The 18,531-nt window shown below is 46.7% G+C and overlaps 1 protein-coding gene across 1 annotated transcript in view; it reads left to right on the top strand.

The window, feature by feature from the left end:
- HS3ST1 (heparan sulfate-glucosamine 3-sulfotransferase 1) overlaps positions 1-17,849 on the top strand; it is a 35,671-nt gene extending 17,822 nt beyond the window's left edge. Inside the window, exon 2 of the mRNA XM_018049730.1 lies at positions 16,444-17,849. Coding sequence (XP_017905219.1) covers positions 16,555-17,493 — 939 coding nt within the window. The 5' untranslated portion in view covers positions 16,444-16,554 and the 3' untranslated portion in view covers positions 17,494-17,849. The remainder of the gene's footprint in view (positions 1-16,443) is intronic.

The following is an 18,531-nucleotide window of genomic DNA, read 5'->3' as shown; positions in this document are numbered from 1 at the left end:
TCTCTCATCTGCCCCCCAAAACACCCTATACCCCTGCATATACCTGAGTTATTGGAGGGAAGGAACAAGGATGCAAGCTGTGTCTTTTAATTCCCCAGGGCCTGAGACACAGCAAATCCGCTTAGGTCTTGGGGGGGGTTCTGGATATGCTGGGCCAGCTGATATTTGTGTTTTGCACTTCCTACTATTCTTCAAAGGTTGCATCTTCATTGATTTAGGAAGAGACTGGATGTTACGTGTGATCAGGACCAAGAAGGGGGACCCTTCTGGCAGCCCTCAGTCCTTTTCTGTTGTCTTAAGGCATTCTGCTCACTCCCAAACTTCCCTCCCAAACGTATCCAAGCGAAAGTCCTGAACTCAACTGTCTCCATCCAGCCCAGAAGGTGCTGAGACTCACCCATTGCAGCTGGGTGTGGGGAAGGCTTGTCCCATGGCACACAACCCCTCGGCCCCCACCCCAGCTGGAAGGGCTTGGTCTGCTTTCTATATTTTCCTTTCATTGGGAAGCTTTTATATAATGCTACTTTTCTTCATTTTTTTCCCCTGGGGGTGATGAAGCCTCCTTCAGAGAGGGTTCCCCTCTCCTGTATATCCACCTCTTTCTTAATCAGGTCCTGGGTTTCATTAGTATTTGTTGATTGAATGCTGAATATGATCTGAATAGAACCAGAGCAACAGGTAGCTTGGGAGACCCTACACCTGTCAATACATGAGACGTAAAAGACGCGGGTTCAATCCCTGGGTTGGGAAGTTCCTCTGGAGTAGGAAATGGCAACCCACTCCAGTATTCTTGCCTGGGAAATTCCATGGACAGAGGAGTCTGGCAGGCTACAGAGTCGCAAAGAGTAGGACCTGACTGAAGCGGCTTAGCACACACATACCCTCAAAGGGAGTCCTTCCTGCTAGGAGCTATGTGATCTTCCTGAATAGCAAAAGGACCTCAGAAGTGTAGAAATTCAATATATTGCTCCCTTTAGCCTATGAAATGGAAGGCTGATGCCAAGTGACAAAACGTTATTAAGATTTATTTTTAACAGTGATTGTTTTATTTAGAATCTTGGATAATAGTGTCTTGCTTGCTTTGACAGACAAGAATGTTTCTTAATTCTCTAAAGCCTGTATATTGTAGATGGATATAAGAGGGCAGATGTTCTGAGAATTTATGGTCCAATTGTTTTCTTTTGTACAAGAGGCTTAAGAGTATTTCTGGGCCTTGGCCAAGGTCACACAGAAGTCAGGACAGAACTTGGGACTAGACCCCAGCTCAACACCCTGCTCGCTCTTGTGTATGGGTCCTTTCAAGCCAAGACGACTTTGTGGAGATGCATTTTATGTGCCTAAAATGATCGGTGTTAGAGAAATTGATTACCTGGATTAAAGATGGAAAACAGAGTTCTGCCAGGGCTGATGATCACATTTGGTGAGGGTTTTCTACATGCCAGGCTCTCTTCTTAGCACTTCATGTATGTGGTAATACCTTCTTTAAGCCTCGCAACAACCCTACAGTATTAATGCTGTCATCCGTGCCTGTTATGTATAAAAACAGAGCCCACAGTGGTCACATGACCTTGGTCACACAGTGGGAGTAAGGGATGGAGCTGGGGTTCAAACCCACACTCTTAACCACCAGCTGGCCCCTCCGAGCTCATCATTCTTGAAGATTCCTGAATGTCTCCCTAAGATGCCAGATTGTTTCAGATACATTAGTTAAGGAATAATAAATTGAACATATTTTTAAACTATAAACCACTTTGCAACAGCGTTCAGAAAGAATACATGATCAGGCTGACGATGGTTGAGCTTACTGTATAGTACTGTAGTTAATCTGAAGATACTGAAATTATCACAAGCGATAACAAGAGATCACAGAGAGGGTTGTGTCAAGTGCAAAATCTAGGTGTAGTTCTTCTGAGCCGATTAAACAGCATTTAAGAGATTCCAAGATGACTGAGATAATAAGGCGGATGCTTTCTGTTTAAATTTATTGTAGATAAGTTCAAACTCGATTCAGAGGAAATGAGACACTAACTCATTTTGTAAAACCTGAAGCTTTAAGAATAAAGAAATATTTAACTTGAATAGTATTTAAATTTTTTTTTAAGTAAGGAATGAACAGAAATCACAGTTCTGTGTGTATGTGTGGGAGGAGGGAGAAAACAGCTGTTACTTTATTCAGTACTGTTACAGGAACAGCAACAACTCAATTCGGAAAAGGAAGAAAAAAAAATTACAATGTAAAATCGAAACCAGCTATGGTACCGTGCTTTCATTCTGCCCGCGCCTGTTTCCCCCTCAGCAACTCGCAGTCAGGGGTATCTCAGTCCTTGCCCCACCCTGGTGTCTGTCAAGGTCAGTACTGAGCTCACACTCAAACGTCTGTTTTTAAATGATCACGTTAAACCAAGAACACGCGCATCCAAGAGGAAAGACAAAAACAAGCTCTTGGACCAAGAGTGAGCAGTAGTTTCCAAGATTTTCCATTAACATGTCCCAACTTGGAGTCTGTGAGTGGCGTTTCTGGGACTCAGGCTCAGGACTTTTTCCTTTGTTCTATCGCCAGGGCTCTTTCCCCTCCTGTGCTTCTGAATCTCAAGTTGTGGCCCCTATGGGCTCCTGCAGTCTCGTATCATCTGCCACTTTTCCCCAAAGACCTTACCTCCACAGCCAACCCCAGCACAGGCCGAGTCCCTGGCCCCTGCCCAGCCCTGATTCTGCTGCAAACTCTTTCTGGGCTGATTGTCCTTGGGGACTTCCTGCCAAGCAGACCCCAAGCCTCCTCCTGGATTATTTCTGGCCATTGATGTTGATTCCTTTTAGTGCAGTGATGCCAGGCCCTCCCTGTCTTCTTCCTGTGTGGCCTCTCTCCCTGCGCTCTGATACAGTGGTGCCTAATCCCTGCTTACCCTGGACATCGTAATAGGGTTCCTTCCATGGGTTTCTTCTGCATTACAGGGTGCTCTGAGGGCAGTGACTGGGTCATTTCTGTGTCCCCAGGAATTCCCTCCTCTCGGGGCAGGAATTCCCTCCTCCAGCAGATCACATTTTGTTGGAACTCTTCACTGTGACCTGTCTATATTGGGCGACCCTGCCCAGCATGATTCATAGCTTCATTGAGCTGCACAAGCCCCTTCGCCATGACAACGCTGTGCTCCATGAAGGGGATGGAAGCATCATACTGCTGCTGCTAAGTCGCTTCAGTCATGTCTGACTCTGTGCGACCCCATAGACAGCAGCCTACCAGGCTCCCCCGTCCCTGGAATTCTCCAGGCAAGAACACTGGAGTGGGTTGCCATTTCCTTCTCCAATGCATGAAAGTGAAAAATGAAAGTGAAGTCGCTCAGTTGTGTCTGACTCTTTGCCACCCCATGGACTGCAGTCTACCAGGCTCCTCCACCCATGGGATTTTCCAGGCAAGAGTACTGGAGCATCATAGGTGTCTTGTAAAAGTGTGAAGTGATCACCTGTGGGCAAGCATAGACCTGAGGCATCAGTCTTTGCAGACTTGCCTTCTAATCCTTTCTTTAAAAAAAAAAAATAATATAACTTCACCTTTTTGAGCATTCATAAAAATCAAGAACTTTCATATAAGTATCCATAATAGAGTCTCAAAAAATCCAAAGATCCAGTGACACTGGTCCCTCTTCCCAAACAACATCGGCCAGAGTTATGGCAGCAGCCTGCTCATTACACCTCCTGTGTACACACGGGGCTGCTTAGTGCTGTCCCCCGACCCCTGCCACCCCGTTTCCAAGGTTCATGTCACCTGCCTGGATCCAGGAGACGGTGGTGTGCCACCCTGGGAAGACTCACCCAGTGGAAACAGTCCCAGGCACACTCTTTTCTTTCTTCTTTCTCCTAAGGGCTGTGTATCAGCCCTGGTGGCTCAGATGGTAGAGAATCTGCCTTTAATGTGGGAGCCCTGGGCTCGATCTCTGGGTTGGAAAGATCCGCTGGAGGAAGGGCATGGCAACCCACTCCAGTACTCTTGTCTGGAGAGTCCCCAGGGCTCAAGGAGCCTGGTGGGCTACCGTCCATGGGCCGTGGGCTCACAGAGTCAGAAACAACTGAGAGACTAAGCACAGCATAGCGCCTGAGTGTGCTCAGGCAGCTGTGGCAAAATGCCAGAGGCTGGGCGGCTTAAACAACGGCAAGTGTTTATTCTTCCCAGCTCAAGTTCAAGATGCGAACAGATTCAGTTCCTGGTGAGAGCTCTCTCCAGGTTGCAGATGGTTACCATCTAGCACTGGGCTTCCCCGATGGCTCAGTGGGTAAAGAATCTGCCTGCAATGCAGGAGACACAGGCGTTGCAGGTTCGATCCCTGGGTTAGGAAGATCCCCTGGAGGAGGAAATGACAACCCACTCCCAGTATTCTCGTCTGAAAAAATCCCATGAAGAGAGGAACCTGATGAACTACAGTCCACAGGTTCACAAAGAGTCAGACACGACTGAGCTACTAAGCAAGCAAGAGCACTCTCCGTGGCAGAGATAGAGCATGGATCTCTCTTCCTCTTTTCCCAGGGATGCGCATCTCATTACGAGTCTTATCCTCAGGACTTGATCTAACTCTAATTACTTCCCCAAGGCCTCATCTCCAAATATCCACCACACCAGGGACAAGGGCTTCAACCTATGAAATTTGAGAGGGAACAACATTCAGTCTTTCCAGCCTGGCTCAAGAAATGAGACAAATTCACCCTCCATCTTTGCATACTGAGGGGAAGAATTTACTTTGACTTGTATATATTTATTTTCAGTGACAACTATTCTAGGGCTCCGTGACACCAAATAAAAGAAGCACAGGTTTCGGTGTGTTTGGGGTTTGGTGCATGGGTATCAGCAGACCTTGCTCTCTGATTCATTTCAGCCTCTGCGCCCTTGACCTTGGGGCTCTGGTCCTCTGTGACCTGTGTCCTCATCAACAGGGATTGCAGACAGGACAGGGGGTTCTTTGGCCTCCGATGCTCTGTGTGTCTTTCCTGTCCGTTTCCGGGGAAATGGATTGCATGGGTGCTGGCCATGAATGGGGTGATGAGGACTGTCCACCTCGTCCCGGGACGTTCCCACAGTCAGATGGCACCTGTCGGGAGATTGGCTCACACCTGGAGCGGGAGCTGAGCCGCGCGTATCTGAGTGCACCGAGGCAGTCGAGATCCTGTCTCCCGTCTGCTGGCATGGCCCCCTTTTCCACTCAGCTGCGCTGAGTAATAAGAGAGGCCCCGTCTGCCCTCCCGTCACGGAGCTCAGCCTGTGCCAGTGTTTCTGCTTCTAATGAAGGATTTATTTAGGTCACCACTGCCTCCTGTGCACAGCACCGCAGATTAAACCTGAAGGGGGTGGGGAGTCCTCTTCATCCCTCCTGCGCACACCTGGCCGCCCATCACTCAGGCAGGGGGCCTTTCTAGAGGACCCTCTGCGAGCCCCTCCCCAGACAGAGAGCCTGTGTGCCACAGTCCTTTCTCCTGTAAGCCTCTGTCTGGTTGAGTCACTGCAGTACTTTGGATCATGAACAAATGCGTTTGACTAATTATCATCCTCGATGCCCATTTATATCACACAGCCTCCTTTTTTTTTTTTTAAGAGACAAAAATAGCTGCCACGATTGAAGGGCTTGCCATCGGCCAGGCAATATGGCAACATCGTAAGCACCCTCATAGGCTGTTCTGTTTAATCCTCACAATAGTGTACGTTGGCCAAGGCATTCGATCGAAGGCTCTGGGTTTTCAGTGCTCTCTCGTGGATTTTAAGTTATAAAGCTGAGATTTGCGCCTGGGTTTTTGGCTCTAAATCCTCTGAATTCCAGCATCGGCCCTCCACCCCCCTCCACAGATAACACCCCCTCTGTGACCAGAGTGATCCCTCTCTATTTTGTCTGCTGAAATTGTCTCCAGCCTTGGATTTAAAAACAAACTACCCTAACAACCATTGGAAACCGAATCCAAAGGCAGCCTTCCCAGCCCAAGGCCAGGGGCATCAGGCTCCGAATCTGAATGGATGCAGTTGTTCCAAGCTCAGGGAGTTCTTGAGTTCTTGCCATTCCAAAGGCTTCTCCAGGCAACTGGTTAGAAACGCAGACTTCCAGGCCTCTGCCCAGAACTCTTGGATTAGAATCTGCATTTTGAACTACATCCCCAGGGAAGTGATGTGCACTTGTAAGTCTGGAAAGCGCCTGGCGATGGAGATGGAGCAGCCAGAGCTCCTGGCGGGGATGTGGGGAGCTTTAGTCGCCTCTGACTTGCAACCCCTTGTCCAGATCCTTCAACCTAAACTCTCACCTAATTTGGAAATGTCCTGTGGGTTGACTGCAGGCTACCAATGGGGCAGTTGGCATTTATTATCCATCATTGGATCAGGGAATTCTCAGAAGCTTGGAAATAACACGGTGATTGAAATCCACTGGCCCCAAATCCTTGCCCCACCATGCTGCCCTCCCTGGCTGACCCAGGCACCTCCTTCCTTCAGTTCCGGGGAGTTGCATTCATTATCCAGGTACCCTTCTCTATATATGGAACCTCCCGTGTCATGGAGGTAACAGAGCCTAGAAAGTGGAGGAGGGAGTGTTGGAAGAGTCCTGGTCTTTTTCAAGAGGAAAATAGAGCTGGTCACTCCGCCTTTTCCCAGGCAGTCAGTGTGGCCCAGGGGAACTTTTTTTCTTTAAATTGGAATATGGTTGCTTTACAACGTTGTGTTTATTTCTGCTGTACAGCAGAATGAATCAGCTATCCGTATACATGTAACCCCTCTTTTTTGAGTTTCCTTCCCTTTTAGGTCACCACAGAGCACTGAGTGATATTCCCTTTGCTATGCAGTAGGTCTTCCTTAGTTATCTATTTTATACATAGTACCAATACGTATAAAACATATATATATCAACGTTCATATGTCATTCCAATCTCCCAATTCACCCCAGACCCCCCTTGGTATCCACATGTTCTCTGCATCTGTGTCTTTATTTCTGCTTTGTAAATAAGATTGTCTATACCAATATTTTTTCCGATTCTACATATATGCATTAATATTCCATCCTTGATTTTCTCATTCTGACTTACTTCTCTCTGTAGTAACATTATGTGAACTGACCTTGGGTCTTTTGTACCCTGAGCTCTCTTCTACCCCCAACTTACCTCACAGCAATTACCATGAGTAAATCCAAGCAAAAGTCAATGTCAACAGCTGTTGACGAGTGTCATGTGTAGGCAGTTTCAAGAAAATAAATATTTATGGGAGTCTTGAGATCTCTCTGTCCTTCTGTAGACTGACAGGCAGGAGCTAAATCTGTTTCCTCTTTTTGGTTTCCACGATGACCTGCCAAGGATGGAAAGTTGATGCTGCTGCCACATGGTCTTAAATTAGCCACGCAGAGGTAAAGGTCTCCTAAAGGCAAACAAAAAATCATACACCATTGATTGCTCAGAAGTTTGGTTGAATACAGAAAGGACAGTTCTCATCAAACCATCTTTACTCGGGTATTAGCGCATGCCAGAAAGTAAAATCACTCGACACCCCAGCATGCATGGAGAGAGGCAATTCTTGGAGAGCAACACAAGAGCTCTCATCCTTCCTGCTGTGTTATCAGGCTTGGAGTAAGCTCTCGCCCTCTGCCTGGAATGTGCTTTACCGCAGCCCAAGGATGGCATCTCCACTCAGAGGCAAAGCAGCACATTTCTTGGTCCTGTGACATCTTTGTTCTAGTTCAGTTCCCTGTTTTGTCTGACTCTTTGTGACTCCAGGGAATGCAGCCAGGTTTCGCTGTCCTTCACCATCTCCCGGAATTCGCCCTAACTCATGTCCATCGAGTTGATGATGCCATCCAACCATCTCATCCTCTGACACCCCCTTCTCCTCCTGCTTTCAATCTTTCCCAGCATCAGTGTCTTTTCCAGTGAATCGGCTCTTCGCATCAGGTGGCCAAAGTACTGGAGTTTCAGCTTCAGCATCAGTCCTTCCAATGAATATTCAGGGTTGATTTCCTTTAGGATTGACTGGTTTGATCTCTTTGCAGTCCAAGCGACTCTCAAGAAACTTATCCAGCACCACAGTTCGAAAGCATCAATTCTTTGGCACTCAGCCTTCTTTATTTGAGAAAGTCTTTAAACCTTACTCAGCTGAGCCACAGGGGAAGCCCAAGAATATTGGAGTGGGTAGCCTATCCCTTCTCCAGCCTTCTCCAGCGGATCTTCCTGACCTAGGAATCGAAACGTGATCTCCTGCATTGCAGGCAGATTTTTACCAACTGAGCTATCAGGGATAAAGAAACTGCCTGCTGTGCTGGAGACCTGGGTTTGATCCCTGGCTTGGAAAGATCCCCTGGAGAAGGAATAGGCTACCCACTCCAGTATTTCGGCCTAGAGAATTCCATGGACTGTATAGTCCATGGTGCCCCAAAGAGTCGGACACAACTGACATGTTAACTTTCATTTTAACCTTAATAGCATGTTTCTCTGTCTGCCTTAGGGAGAAAGGCAGGCCATTAGCATTCGTAGTATGCCCTGTAAATGCCAGACATTGCTTTGTCTCTTTGGCGTGGGTAATCTTTCAGAATCACGATAGCATCCCTATGAAGTAGATTTTAGCCCATTTTGCAGAATGGCACGCTGAGGCCCAAAGAGATGAGAAACTAATCTGAGCTCAGTTAGTTATAAGAATTCTAGCCTGGGTCTGTCCAATTGCTTTTCTATTGCCACTCACTGCCCTTTTATTGCTTAAAAATATATAAGATAAAAGGAGAATAGCCACCCCCTTGATACTGTTACAAATATTCAGAACGATCATTTCTACATGAGGGCCTCTTGCCTGACACACAGTAGCCACTCAGGGAGAGAGTAATTGCTTCCTTTCCAACCCTTCTGTCAAATCCCTTGGATGACTTTTGTTCCCCAGATAACCATCCCTGTTATCCAAGAAGATTCTTGCCTGTTCCGACTGGTTCACCATCTTTTCCTGAGGGGCGAAAAGGTTTTCCTGCAGACAGAAGGACCACAAGCATCACTGTGCTTGATGTACTGAATGTCCCTCGTGTGAAATATTCTAGTTCTTTAATTTTATCCATGAATATGTTCTAGTGATGGGGCTGAGAGCAAATGTGTTGTAGTGGTTACATTTGAAATCCCGGTCATAATGTGAATTATGTAGTAAGACTTAAGAAGAAAATTAAAATATTTTTGAAGGGTTATCTCACTACTTCCCATCCTTTTTTAATGAAAATGCACTCTAGGCTCTCCGGCGATTGATTTTGTCTGTCCTCCATGAGAAATTTTGAGCCCCCTTCTCAACATCTAGTTTCTGTTTGATCCTCTAGGGAGGAAAGCTTACTACTTTTTGCCACTCTCTTTTTCACAAGTGGCAAATGGTTAAGTTTCTCTTTCTGCTAAATGAAAAGCCTCTGTCAGTGCCTTCCGTCATTTGCCTGACTTGCCACTACATTCGATGTGTTCATTCAGCAGTGTCTCTAGCACCCGCTGGGTACCAGCAATCACGCCAGCCCCTGAGGATGCAGCGGAGGGAGGTAGGATGCTGATAAGGAAGCTCTGAATTGACTTTGTTGGGTGGAGAGGCAGGCAGTAAACAAGCAAACATAATTTTGGATAGTATATCAGGAATATAAAACAAGATGATGGGAAAGAAAGTGATTAAAGGCGAGAGGGTGGGCTCATGTTGCCGAGGAAAGCCAGCATTTGAAATAAAATCCGTGACAGGGGACAGCCATCCCCAGGAAGCCTGTGGAGGGTGGAGCATCCTAAAAAGACGGAGCAGAGAATGCCAAAGCACAGAGCTGGTGTGAGCCTGGTACCATCAAATAACCGGAAGGCCCGAGCTTGGCTTAAAAGGGCAGTGAGGTGGGAGGGGCAGACATATCCTATTCTAGGTTCATTCCTGACCTGAAAAGGATTTGGATTTAACTTGTACTTTTTTCACCTCGAAGCATGCGGCTTCCCAGTTCCCCAACCCCATGCCTCCTTCAGTGGAAGCTAGGAGTGTTAACCACTGGACTGCCGGAGAAGTTCCCTTGGATTTAATTCTTAATACAGGGGAATCTCCCCCTGGAAAATTCTGTGCCGTTTCCCATGTGTCCCCCATGCCTGGTGTGTGGTCAGTATCTTCATGTGGAATCCAAGGAAGCCTAGTGCTCCTGATGGGAAAGACTCTTGGCTTCGGAATTCTTGAAACTCAGGGCTTGGTTTATCACAGCAGGATGAAGCAAGTAGCTTCCCTGGTAAAAGGGAGTGAACAGAGAGTGAGTTAGATCTCTTTCAACAGGGAAGGATGGGACTTCTCAGGTGGTACTAGTGGTAAAAGAGCCCGCCTTCCAATGCAGGTAAACAGAGGAGACGCGGGTTCGACCCCTGGGTCGGGAAGATCCCCTCGAGTAGGAAATGGCATCCCAGTCTGCTGTTCTTGCCTGGAGAATCCCATGGACAGAGGAGCCTGGTGGGCTACAGTCCTTAGGGATGCAAAGAGATGGACATGACTGAAGAAACCATTCCGTTTCTCTGAACCTCACTTTCTTGTGACAATATCAGTTCCCACATCAATGCAGTGTGCATCACACGGGTCCTGTGTGCAAAGTGGCTAGCCTAATGTCTGCTCAGTAGCAAGTGCTCCGGATGACTGCTGCCAACATTGCTTTTTGGAGGAATGTGGACTGGCCTCCAGGTGCTGTTGAACAGTCTTTGTGCTGATGCCAGCTCAGGCTCCAGGCTTCCAGAAGATTCCCTTTGATAGTACCTAGTTTACTTCTGAAGAGAGAATAATCTGTTTATTTTTGTACTGCTTGCAATTTCAAACTTGCCTTCCTGGTTCTTGTCCTGTTTGAGACACTCCTGATTTGTGAGTGGGGTCAAGGATCTTACTTTTGAAGAGAGCACGTTCCACAGTTAACGAGCTTTCAGAGTAAGAATTGCAACACTGCTCAGTGTTGTGGATCTCTGGGCTATCCACTCCAGTTGTCAGAAGCCACAAGTGGCCTTGCGCCCCAGAATCACCTCAGATGGTGATTTCAGCCACGGAATTAAAGGATGCTTGCTCCTTGGAAGTAGAGTTATGACAAACCTAAACAGCATATTAAAAAGCAAGCCTGGCTTTGCAAAGGGGTTGCAAAGACTCAGACATGACTTAGTGACTGAACAACAGCGACAAGAAGCAGCGTGAGATGTCCTACAAATGTATACACACTGGCTTTTGAAGACGTGAGACAAAAAACTGCAAAATATCTCCTTCATTTTGTAGTTAAGTAATAACATTTTGGATAGGGTTACAGAAAATATTGTTTTTAAAACAGGGCTCCTGGAAAATGTGCAAGTGCATATGTGGATCATTTTAATATCGATAATAAAAATCCATCTTAGGGCAAGCTGTGACTAAGTGTTGGAGGCACAAATGAACAGTGGTTACTGTCAGCTTTCAGAGGGGTTGCTCTTACCTTCTGGAGAAGGCAATGGCACCCCACTCCAGTACTCTTGCCTGGAAAATCCCATGGATGGAGGAGCCTAGTAGACTGTAATTCATGGGGTCGCTAAGAGTCGGACATGACTGAGCAACTTCAGTTTCACTTTTCACTTTCATGCATTGGAGAAGGAAATGGCAACCCACTCCAGTGTTCTTGCCTGGAGAATCCCAGGGACGGGGGAGCCTGGTGGGCTGCCATCTATGGGGTCACACAGAGTCGGACAGGACTGAAGGGATTTAACAGCAACAGTAGCAGCTGTTACCTTCCTGAGCAGCTCTTAATGACCTGTGGTGATTTGAGGTTTTCTGAATATCTTGTAAAACAGTGTGTTACACTTTTACTTACATGACTCCTTTTGGGAAGGCAGTGTGGTTGGAAGAGTGGAGGGGAGAAGGTATTGGTAAAAGTAGGGAATATCAGATTACTTTACCTGCCTCCTGGGAAACCTGTATGCTGGTCAAGAATCAACAGTTAGAACCAGACATGGAACAGGGGACTGGTTGCAGATTGGGAAAGAATAGATCAAGGCTGTATATTGTCACCCTGCTTATTTAGTTTATATGCAGAGTACATCATGTGAAATGCTGGGCTGGATGAAGCACAAGCTGGAATCAAGATTGCCAGGAGAAATATCAATAACCTCAGATAAGCAGATGATACTGCCCTTATGGCAGAAAGCGAAGAGGAACTAAAGAGCCTCTTGATGAAGGTGAAAGAGGAGAGTGAAAAATCTGGCTTAAAATTCAACATTCACAAAACTAAGATCATGACATCCACCCATCACTTCATCGCAAATAGATGGGGAAACAAAGGAAACAGTGTCAGACTTTATTTTCTTGGGCTCCAACATCACTGTGGATGGTGACTGCAGGCATAAAATTAAAAGACGCTTGCTCCTTGCAAGAAAAGCTATGACCAAACCAGACAGAACATTAAAAAGTCAGAGACATCACTTTGCCCACAAAGGTCCATCTAGTCAAAGCTATGGTTTTTCCAGTAGTCATGTATGGATGTGAGAGTTGGACCATAAGGAAAGCTGAGCACCGAAGAATTGATGCTTTTGAACTGTGATGCTTTTGAACTGAGAAGAGTTTTGAGAGTCCCTTGGACTCCAAGGAGATCCAACCAGTCAATCCTAAAGGAAATTAGTCCTGAATATTCCTTGGAAGGACTGATGCTGAAGCTGAAGCTCAATTATTTTGGCCACCTGATGCAAAGAGCAGACTCATTAGAAAGGACCCTGATGCTGGGAAAGATTGAAGGCAGGAGGAAAAGGGGGCGACAGAGGATGAGATGGTTGGATGGCATCAGAGACCCAATGGCCATGAGTGTGAACAAGCGCTGGGAGATAGTGAAGGACAGGGAAGCCTGGAGTGCTGCAGTCCGTGGGCTTGCAAAGAGTTGGACATGATTGAGTGACTGAACAGCAACAAGGAGTTTTTAAACTACATACTAAAAAAATAAAATAAAATAAAATAAACTACATACTAGTCTTTTGTTTTGGAGAGGGAGTTGTTTTGGAGTGGTGGTGTTTTTGTTTTGTTTTTGTAAAGGACAAACTATATTTAGTTTCTTCTCAGGAATTCCCTGGTGGTTCAGTGGTTAGGACTTCAGGCTATCACTGCTGAGGGCCCAGATTTAATCCCCGGTAGGGGAACTAAGATCCCACAAGCCTCCTGGTTCAACCAGAAAACAAACAAACAAACAAAAAAAACTTTCTTCTTTTTGCTGTCTGCTGGTAACTCCCCTTTAGGAAAGTGATCTCAGATGCTCCCTGTGCTAACCCACATGCCTCATAATAAAGTGAAAAGAGCATGGATAGTCAAAAGGGTGTGCATCTCAGGTCTGGCCTCTGGCTCTGTTCCTTTGGTGCCCCAGGGTCGGGCTGTTTTCTGGGATGTGAGGCTGTGAGATGGGGGGAGTGTTGCTGCTCAGAGTGGAAGAGCTGCTCTCTCCCTCACATTACCCACCCCACACCCTGCACACGCACACACGTGTACACACGTACACATAAACGTGCAGACACATAAGCACACACGTACACCTGCTCACATACCCCAAACGTGTGAAAGGCAAGCACAGCTTGGCTGACCCACACCCGAAGTGGAAAAGGAAACAGAATTTCACTGAGTCATGCTAAAACATGCATTTGACTAAAGCAAATGACCCATTAAATTGAGCTCATCCAATCAGTAAGACCAACCTTGAACCCCATCTGGTTTGGCCATCTCTCCAAAACTTTTTTTTTTTCCCCCTAAATGAGCATGTGGTGAATTTGGAGTTTCCTTTTCCAGTATTCTATTATTTTTCAACTTTTTAATTGTTTGATCTTGAATATACATTTTTCAAAGTGGTTAATACAGTTGATATCTGAAGGATATCAAATCAATTTGATCATAAACAAGGAAGCCCTGTATATTGTTTTTCATTTACACATTCAAGACAAGTGTTAGTACTTCTCTAGTGGATCAGCCAGTAACGAATCTGCCTGCAGTGCAGGAAGTCTGGGTTCAGTCCCTGGGTCGGGAGGATACCCTGGAGAAGGGAGTGGCAACCCAGAAGTCTTGCCTGGGAAGCCGCACCGACAGTGGAGCCTGGTGGGCTATATAGTTCATGGAATCAAAAGAGTCGAACACGACTAGCAACTAAACCGCCACCATCAGACAAGTTTTAAACTAATAAAGTGAATTTTAAACCTGGCATAATGAAGATGATGGGCCTTCTTGATAGAAATTGTGTTTTCTGGCTTTGTAAGTCCTACAGTCCCCAAACTGGGCCTGTCTCCAACTCTCCCTGAGCTGTGTTTAGACAGAGATTATTTAAAACAGAGCTTCCAATCGCCTCTTTCCTGGAGAGGGTCAAACACGGATTGCTGCTTATCAGCCCCGTAAAAACATCAAGCGCAGCTCATGTGTCTTGGGGGCCCATGCGCTGCAGCTCAGCAGCTCCTGCGTTCCTTAGGGACTTTCATGCCCAAATGTGATAAATCTCAGAGAGTTAAAAGAGGAGAAGGCACAAAGGAGGCAGTTCATGGGAAGAGCCCTGCGTTTAGAGCTTTAAATTTGGACCATGAATTCTGAAATGGAATAAATTTTTGTGTCCCTGGGCAAGACCCTCATCTATAACTGTCCTGCCTTTCTACCTTCCACTGTCGTGTTGGGGTGACATTCCACTGAGCAGACTGCAAGGCCCGCTCTTTATAAACAGTTAACCTTTGCTTGTGTGAAAGCTTTTTGTTCCTTCCACTAACCTCACCTGTTCATCCCTCTAGGCCCACTGCACACACTTGCTCTACTAGGAAGACATCCCTAATTGTTTCAGGCAAAAGGAAGGAACACAGGTCCTCAAAGTACCTAAACTGTGATCATAACGGATACCACACTGATGCTTGCAGTCAGGTTGTGTCAGTTAACTTTTGCCAAATTTGTACTGCAATACAAACCAGCCCAAAACTCAACAGCTTAAAACCACAAGCACACATTCTCACACATGAGGGAGATAGCTAGGCTGCACACGGGACAGATGGGATGGCTGTATGCCAAGTGTGTTTCATCTTTCTCCTGGGACCAGGGCACATTTTTTTGTTTGTTTGTTTATCACAGTGGTGTAAGGGACGAGGGCATGTGAAAACATACAGTCCTCTTAAGGGCTATGTTGGGCACTGGCACACTGTCGTTTCTGCCCACCTTGTTGGGCATTCACTAAGTCATGTCCAACTCTTTTCAATGCCATGGACTGTAGCACGCCAGGCTCCTTTCTCTTCCACTATCTCCCTGAGTTTGCTCAAACTCATGTTCATTGAGCCAGTGATGCTATCTAACCATCTCATCCTCTGCAGCCCCCTTCTCCTTCAGCCCTCAATCTTTCCCAGCATCGGGGTTTTTCCAATGAGTGAGCTCTTTGCATCCAGGGGCCAAAGTATTGGAGCTTCAGTTTCAGCATCAGTTCTTCCAATGAATATTCAGAGTTGATTTCCTTTAGGATTGACTGGTTTGGGCTGAGCGCCAAGGAACTGATGCTTTTGGATTTTGGTGCTGGAGAAGACTCTTGAGAGTCCTTTGGACTGCAAGGAGCTCAGACCAGTCAGTCTGCCCACGTGCCACTGGCCAAATCTAAAATCACTGGGAAGTACACCCCCCTGCACTGAGGCCACAGCAAGAACTGGATCCAGGGACAAGTGAACAATAGGAGCTAACCATTCCATTTTTCAAGCAGGTTCGTCGGTCCTATTAAATCAGAAGCCCCTCATGGGTAGGGGAGCAGAAACCATGCCTGCTTCACTGTCACTAGCCCCTGTGCCTGGGGCTCGAAGCTAGTTGCTATTCACTGATGTCTCTTGAGGTCCAATAGACCTTCCCAATCTTTTTCCTTTGTAGCAAAGGTTGGCAGAATAGGACTACAGGCCAAATCTGGCCTGGTTTTTGTGTCAATAGAGCACTAAACATATAAATGTTTGGGGAAAAAAAGTAAAAGAATAATAATTTTTAATGCCCCATGAAAATGATATGAAATTCAAATGCCAGTGCCCATAAATAAGGCTTTATTGGAACACAACCACACCCAGGCCTCTGTGCCTTGTCTGTGGACACTTTAGAGCAAAACAACATAGCTGGAGGAGTTTCCATGGAGACTATATGTCCCCCAAAGCCTAACCATTTACTCTCTTGCCTGGTACAGAAACTGTTTGCCACCCCTGCTTGATAGGATAAGTGAAAGTGAAAGTCACTCAGCCATGTCACACTCTTTGCTACGGTTTCTCTGCCCATGGGATTCTCCAGGCAAGAATACTGGAGAGGGTTGCCATTTCCTTCTCCAGGGGATCTTCCCCATCCAGGGATCAAACCGGGTCTCCAGCATTGCAGGCAGATTTTTTACCATCTGATAAAGAAACTGAGAAAACCCCTAGGAGGTGAATGCCTTGCCAAAGATGACAGAGTTGTCAGCTTGATTAAGCCAAGTATTTACGTGGGGTTAATACTTTCCCCCCTTTTTTTCCTAGTAATCAGAAGCCTGCGATACCCATGTGTCACTGATCTGGAGACGTCCCCTCGCGGGCAGCACTTCATGACCCAGTGGCGCCCGGCCCAGTAAAGCCACCGTGGTGTCCGGCATGGCCCCGCTGCTCCTGGGCGCGGTGATGCTGGTGGCCCAGCTCCAGCTAGTGCCTTCCCGCCCAGCGGTGGTGCCAGGGAACGAGCCGGGCCAGCCGGAGCTGGTGCGGAAAGCGGCGACCCTCCAGGAGGAGATCCCCGACGGCGCAGCCCCCAATGGCTCTGCCCAGCAGCTGCCGCAGACCATCATCATCGGCGTGCGCAAGGGCGGTACCCGCGCGCTGTTGGAGATGCTCAGCCTGCATCCAGACGTGGCGGCTGCCGAGAACGAGGTGCATTTCTTCGACTGGGAGGAGCACTACAGCCAAGGCCTGGGCTGGTACCTCAGCCAGATGCCCTTCTCCGCCCCACACCAGCTCACGGTGGAAAAGACCCCCGCGTACTTCACGTCGCCCAAAGTGCCTGAGCGCGTGCACAGCATGAACCCGGCCATCCGGCTGCTGCTTATCCTGCGGGACCCGTCGGAGCGCGTGCTATCCGACTACACCCAAGTGTTCTACAACCACGTGCAGAAGCGCAAGCCCTACCCATCCATCGAGGAGTTCCTGGTGCGCGACGGCCGCCTCAACGTGGACTACAAGGCTCTCAACCGCAGCCTGTACCACCTGCACATGGAAAACTGGCTGCGTTTCTTCCCGCTGCGCCGCATCCACATCGTGGACGGCGACCGCCTCATCAGGGACCCCTTCCCCGAGATCCAGAAGGTGGAGCGGTTCCTGAGGCTGTCGCCGCAGATCAACGCCTCCAATTTCTACTTTAACAAAACCAAGGGGTTCTACTGCCTGAGGGACGGCGGCCGGGACCGCTGCTTACACGAGTCCAAAGGCCGGGCGCACCCCCAAGTGGACCCCAGACTCCTCAATAAACTGCACGAATATTTTCATGAGCCAAATAAGAAATTCTTTGAGCTTGTCGGCAGAACATTTGACTGGCACTGATTTTTTTTTTTTTTTTTTTTTTTTTTTTTGGCGATAAGCTAGGCTCGGAACCTTTCCTATTGTAAGTTCTGGTGTACATCTGGGGTGGGGGAAAGAATTTTAAAAGGGCATTTAAGTATAATTTATTTGTAAGATCCATAAATTACTTCTGTACAGTATTAGATTCGCAATTGCCATATATACTAGTTATATTTTTCTACTTGTTAAATTGAGGGCATTTTGTATTGTTTTTCATGGTTGTTAACATGTGTAATATGTCTCTATATGAAGGAACTAAAATATTTAACTGCAAAAAAAAATGAAATTCTAGAGATGCAGTCTTTTTTGAATATAGTTAACTTGCCCCCAACTCCAAATAGCTGTGTGTGTTCATTCATTGCATATATTTCTTTGTTACTCTTTAAAAAAACAATGTTTTTCATAATTATTACCTTCCTCTCCCCTTCTCTCCTTTCTTCATTGTCATTTTAAAGTTTTAATGTCTCCCTGAGGTCATCAGATTTATTTTTTACTTGCATTGTGAGATTTCTCTTCATTGAGATGCCCGTTATTCTTGGAGGGGACAGTTTCACCCATTTCCAGCTTTAGCAGGTCCCTGAGTGTGGATTCTAACTCCACGTAAACTCCAAGAGGACAAAGCAATTAAGCTGGAGAAGTTAGTTGCTAACCAGCGAGAGACTTGCTTCAAAGAGTGCTTACACTTCCTTCTGATTGCAGCAATAGATGAAACAACAATAAAGGAAATTAAACCTGGCTTTCAGAATGATCTTGGGGCTGTGTACTTTGCCCCATGTGGCAGTGGGTCTCCAGAAAGTCACTTAGAATAGAAAAGAGGAATTGCAGAATCTATGCATGTCCCCATCTGTGAAAGGCTGACCAAAAGGATAACCGTTTGCTTGGGCTGGGAGTCTGATAATCTATTTCCTGAAAGATCAATACGCACATATAGACATATATTCCATATGCTTTGAGATCTGGGTGTGTACCTGTTTAAACATCAGCTCCAAATTTGGAGTCCTGAATGTGAAAGGAAATTTA

Source organism: Capra hircus, chromosome 6 (genome assembly GCF_001704415.2).
Source record: "Capra hircus breed San Clemente chromosome 6, ASM170441v1, whole genome shotgun sequence".
Lineage (NCBI taxonomy): Eukaryota > Metazoa > Chordata > Mammalia > Artiodactyla > Bovidae > Capra > Capra hircus.
This window is presented reverse-complemented; position numbering and strand designations above follow the sequence as displayed.